At 44.5% G+C, this 6000-nt stretch overlaps 1 protein-coding gene across 1 annotated transcript in view; it reads right to left on the bottom strand.

Moving 5' to 3' along the window:
- Positions 1–1699: 1699 nt before the first annotated feature.
- The window catches only part of VEPH1 (ventricular zone expressed PH domain-containing 1), a gene marked incomplete at its 3' end in the record, with an annotated part of 41264 nt that continues 36963 nt past the window's right edge, over positions 1700–6000 (bottom strand). The window contains exon 9 of the mRNA XM_009866203.1: positions 1700–1839. Within this exon, the coding sequence (XP_009864505.1) occupies positions 1700–1839 (140 nt within the window). The remainder of the gene's footprint in view (positions 1840–6000) is intronic.

Raw genomic sequence — 6000 nt, 5'->3', positions numbered from 1 at the left:
AATATATATTATATACAGTATATATTGCAAATATTGCATACATTGCATATGTTATATATTCCTTACTGCCCCTCCCTAATAGTTTGCCATTTCACCACTTCCATCCGAGGGATTCGAAACACGACAGAACTATTCAACGATTTTTTTCTAGATAGAAAGCCAGGTCATGAAGTTAAGGATCTGTTCAGGAGACCCAAGGGGAAAAGTCTCTTTCGCTTTGACCTCCACAGAAGGCAACATGAAATAGCACATGGAGCGACTGGCAAAAAAAAGGAATAAAAAATATGGTAACTAGCATTGAAATTTTCGGAAGCCATGTATTAGTTGTCTGTCTGGGAATCTATGACAGATCTGCTGAAAACTACACTTTTATCACCAGCCTTTCATTTAATTTAGGATTAACACACTATAAATACATTTTCATGTCAAGTTTCTCTCTTGTACAATTCCACAGGCTTAAAAAACACTGTCCCGGGGCTGAATTTAGTGCCCTTTACTTAATTTAATAATACTTATATATCCAATACTTGAAAGCTTTAGGCTTTCGAACACAAGAAACCCATCAATTATCTGGCATCAAACACCATCCTGACCCACAGCAGGCTCAGATGCTCGGCGCAACACACGAGGAATCATTTTTATGTTTTTTTCCTCCATTAAAAAAAGCACATTAAATGCTGTGCTTAGAGATTATTTGCAAGGACCCGATGCCGGATCGCGTCGCGTTGGAGCCTGGCCATGTTTTTTCAACATCTGTTTTCCTCTCCTCAGGAATAAAATGATGCATTCAGAACATAATTCATTTGTTCTGTTAAAATCCAACCTCTTTCTTCAGGTTTTCATTTACGGAGTAATTCACCCCCTTTATTTCCCCCTTTCACCTTGTTCTCTCATTCCTGCCTCTGCTCCCTTTGCTCTGCTCAGTCACCCTCTTCCCTGACCTCAATTTTGAAAAGCATTTTTTTGTATTTATTTCTATAAGCAAACACAGGGAAGACTGATTTGAGCTGTTAAATTCACTGTAATTCACCAGGTGTGTCTGAAATTTCAAGAAAAATCCTTCGTATTTCTAAGGTTGCATTAGGGCGAGATGAACTGCTGTGAATGCAAGTTAAGAAACCGAACCTTTTACTGTTTTAACACAAAACCAATCTGTTTCACCCTGAAGTGTGAACGTAGGGTTTTCTCTTGCAATTTCACGCTGTTTGTAACCTGTTAGGAAATACCACATGTGTCCAAATACTGGGCTGTGTTTGGAAACAGTGAGAAAACAATCTCTAGGGCTGGGAGGGAAAGAATAATGATCTCTAAGGTCCCTTCCAGCCTAAGCCATTCTAAGAATAAAACATCCTGGCTGCCCCTTGGGGTTCATCCTGCTCCCGTGCAAACCCACGACAACGCTCTGCTCCTTCGCAAGGCACCTGGGGCTGAGCAGAAGTTTTGCCTGAAAGAGGACGACGAGGTTTGGGCCCACTTATTTTTTTTACCCCCAGGCTTTGCAGCGTTTCCAGCCAGTTTCCATTTCTTGCATTTCTGCAAAATCGCTTCAGCCTGCTCGAGTGGCTTCCTGAGGAACCACAAGGGTCACGAAACATTGGGAATTGGAAGTGTATTTGAAGAGGTTAACCATGAAAACATTTCCCCCCGCCCCAAGTACAAAGTGACTAAGAGAGGTGCCACCAACTCGCTTCCCACGTACCTGCTGGAAGAGAAACATGATGTGGATCCACAGAGGCGGCTGCTGGCTGGTGAGGGTGAAGCTGGATTTGCTGTACAGGCAGTAATGGCCCTTCAGGGCACAGCTGAAGAACAGCTTTGCCACACAGCTTCTAACAGTATCTAGAAATAAATACATGGAACATTAAAATCGACCACGTAAAAGACAGAAACCTAATGCCCAGTGCATGGGCAAACCTTCCCACCGCGGGGGTGTCTCCGTCTGGGTCAGCTCCTGCGGGGTTCAGAAGGGCCTTGCTGTGTCTGCACCCCTTAAATTAACAGGACTGGAGGAATTTAGTCTCCAGTGCTTTAACTCTTGTGCAGGAATAATTTACTCTTGGATAGAGAGGGAGGCTCTTTAGCTTCTTTGTGCTTTCTCACACGTCCGGTGCCACTTGCTTGCAACACAGGTTTTTCTCCAAAAAAAAGTGGTTTGACTCACAAGCCCAGCTCTGGGGCGCCGCAGACGGACACGGCAGCTCCAGTTCTCACTGCTCCATCAAACACCAACTGCTTGCACCGTCTGTGATCGCGTCAGCTGTCAGCAGAAACCCCGCAGCGCTGACACGCGGGCTGAAGGTGTCCTTCGAGATCAAGTGCTCGGTGCAAAGCTACATGCTACGTGACGTTACCTGATTCTGAACTTCCCGCGGCGGATTTAACTGGAAATTAAACCCCTGAGAGACGCACAGGTTTGCTTTTGCAAAATACTGACCTTGAACTCTCGTTTTCTGTCTTTGGATGACTACTTGCAATGACAACAGCACATTAAGGGCAACCCAGCTGGACTTCTTTGGTAACTTAACTAACGGTATCATCTTATAGCACCTTTGAAGGGGACCAAGCAGCTCTCCAAGGTGAAAGGTGCAGAAAAAGGTGGAGATCCTTGGCTGATGGCCTTAATATGAACACGAGGAAGAGTTGCACCCTCTTCACCCAGTCGGAGAGTTGAACTTGGAAGGGGTGTGAGGGGGAAACGACCAGTCCCACCAGCTGCTGCACTTGTTTCCTAGCTAAAGGCAGAAACGATGGACAGACAAGTGCTGGACAAGCTTGCTGGACTGATTCATGCATGAAGCCACTGTTTCTTGCTTTTCCTGAAGCCCCGACCTGCTCCCCTAACCAGAAAAATGAATTTTATTTTTTAGAAAATGTGGCTAATGGTTAACAGTTTAAATAGCAGAGCCTTCTGGATCTGCCGGTAAAGAGAGGCGGCAGCAAGGAAGACAGATATCAGAAGGCAGCCTTTCTGTCCAACAACAGACCATCTTGAAATACTTGTTTTTAACATTTTTCATCTAATCAAGATGCGAAAGCTTAGTAGAGAAATGTAATAAATTCAATATTCCACATAAACCCACGATGCACGAAGAACGAGTTTACCAGAGGTATCTAGAGCAAAAGTATCAATGGATTGCCACTGAAAACACAGAAAATTCAAACCTGGGGTGTTGGAACCTGCTGAAGGTGCTGCAGAGGCCAGATGGCTATTAGGCTGTGAGAAAAAAACTTCAGAAGCTGGGAAGTGGAAACTATTTTATCATCCTTTGACAAAGCTGTTTGAATTTGCTGAGAAAAGGAAGTCACCAGTGTCAAGCTGGGGCTGCAGAGCAAATTGTGACTCTGCTGCAGCAAAGGAGAAGAGCTCTGAGATGGAAAGGCACTTACAGGGTATAATCAGCAGCGTTACAGCAGGAGAAGCTTGGAGTCACCAGAACCCAACGGGATGTTCGTTAATCTTTAATCACAGGCAGGTGCATAAGCCAATACGGGGCCAGAAGGAGCGATGGCAAAAGCAAAAGAAAAGCCAGAGGCACTAGAAGGTCAGCCCAGGCAGTGAGCTTTTCTCTCAGAGAGGAGTTCAGGAACCAAGTCAAAATGATGTTGAGATGAACAGGATGTACAAACATCATCAGGGTCACTCCTCTCCAAAGTGACAGGAGGAAGGAGCTAGACAAGCCCCCAGCTGCTAAATGAAGATAACAGTTCTCCAAAGAAAACTAACTTGGCTGCAGACCACAGCTACATCATGCCCACATGCCATGCACTCACCTTAGTAGGGAAAAGATGGGGCACAAAATCCACTGCTCTTGGATTAGAGGCTGTGGGGAAAATTTGAGTTTAACCTAATTGCCCAAACCTACTGGTTCATACCCAAACCTGCCGGTGCTCGTGTTCAATATAAAGGAGTTTGAGAAACTGAAGGGGTTAATTGGAGCAGCGGTAGGTCCTGGGCTGTATTAAAGCACAAAACTAAATGATGTCTGTTGGCAGAATGCTCTTCCAATGGCATGGCCCAGTCTCAAGACCCCTGGTTTCTGCACGACAGATGCTAACAAAACCTTAACTTCAAAGCACTCAACCAGAAGTCAAGGCTTGGCCTTGGTCCACCTATGTGAAAAGTTTAATGCTTTGTTATGGGAAACCACTCTTACCTAAAAGTGACCATAAACCACATATTGACCCTGGGAAAAGGGTGTCAAGCTACTTAATCCCACCTGGGCCACCTCCGCAGGAGTTATGGAAGCTGTGAGCTCCAGGCTACCAGCCGCTGATTAGCAATTAAGGAAGGATGCCCAGTGCTAGGTGGGACTGAGCTTGATGGCACTGTTGAAGGAGGTTGCTAAATGCTGCAGAACAAGAGATTGCAAAGGATATATGGAGAAACACGAAAACCTAACTGATTTCTTAGCAAGACACTGAGAAGAATGCTGAGGCTGATAATACACGCAAAAAAAAAAATCAGCTTGGGCACTGGAGTGCGTGCTGGCTGAGCAAAAAGCTAATTCCTGGAAATAAAGCAGCGTTTGTGTGTCAATACCCAGAGAAAAAAGTCTCCTACCCAGACAACCTTCAAGCCTCTGGTATGAGATGAGTGATTACTCACAACTAGTCCTGCTGCATTTGATGTGCTGAATTTTGCAATGTCTGATAACAAGCCAAAGCTTACTACATGTGTTTTCCAATAAATACCAGTTTCAACATAGCTAATCTCAGCTATCCCACAGTCAGTGGAAAATGCTCTTTAACTAACAAACCCATTCTGATGAAGGCTAAGGTGGCCTGATGCGTATCTAGCACCGTTACGCTGTATTTCACTCAAGTGTCAACCAACACACCAGTACCATGGAAATTCATTTTTACAGTCCTGGGAGACCTGTAGGTAATTTCTTGTTGTCATCTGGGCACATGAAAACTGCCCAGAATGAAGGTGAAGAGGAAAATGACATGTTGGGGGGAAAAATAAAATAAAATAAAATAAATTATGCCGTACCATTTCACAAAATGTTTAAAATGGGGGGGGGGGGGGGGAAGAAGAAGACTGACCCACGGTACATGGGGTTGGCACACTGGATATACCTGCTCTGCAGAATAACCAGTGGCTGCTCGTATCACCTGCTCGGAGACAGACATTTAACTACAACCACAAATGGTAGTAGTCACACAGGCACATCTTCCAAAATTTGACAGCGTCCACTGAGGCTGAGGGAGCAGGACTAAAAGCTCGGCCTTCCTGCAGCACATCCCTCTGCTCACCAGTAACCAGGTGCTCCAGCACCTGGCCAAAATTCTGAGAGATCATGAACCACCGCAGCTCTCTATGAATAACAAAACAGGGTTCAACTTTTATTCCAATGTAACCACATCACTAGAGCTCTCTCGCTCTACACCCCCAATGTTGTTAAGACTGTTCCACGGGTTATCAGAGTCTGCTGTGCTCAAAATACCCCCCTAAAATATCTGTATTATATCTGGCAAGTGTTAACCTAACACCCAGCGGTTGTTAGACACTGACTTTTGTATGCTATGTTTCCATCTTCAGAAGCCAAGCCAAAGCACTGGAAGTTTCTAGAAGTGGCAATATTACTCTTTGAAAGTATTTCTCCACTCATGCAGCAATTTTGATTCAGGGCCTATGCACTGTATCCCACTGTAGCAGATTAACAACACTCACTGTGGATTTTCTTATTTCTAGTTTATACTAGAAATATTATACTAGATATTGCACCTGTACAATCTCTTACTTAAGCATCCCAAAGAACCATTGTTTAAACTTCAAAATGTCCATCCCAGCAGGGATCAGGCCTGTAGGGTTAGCTAGGAAAAGGGGGCACCATTTTTTTTTTGATAGAAGGAATAAATCACTTTGCAGGCTTGAGTTAAAAAAAACCCCAGAGCTTTGAAGGTGAGAAGAAACCAGCCTCAGCCTACAAAGGTGGAGACAACTTAGCTCCCTAATTCTCTGCATAATAACCTGTGGAAACACGTAAACGCCCACCC

Source organism: Apaloderma vittatum, unplaced genomic scaffold (assembly GCF_000703405.1).
Source record: "Apaloderma vittatum isolate BGI_N311 unplaced genomic scaffold, ASM70340v1 scaffold8703, whole genome shotgun sequence".
NCBI lineage: Eukaryota > Metazoa > Chordata > Aves > Trogoniformes > Trogonidae > Apaloderma > Apaloderma vittatum.
Note: the sequence above shows the minus strand (reverse complement) of the source record. Positions and strands in the feature narration are given on the sequence as shown.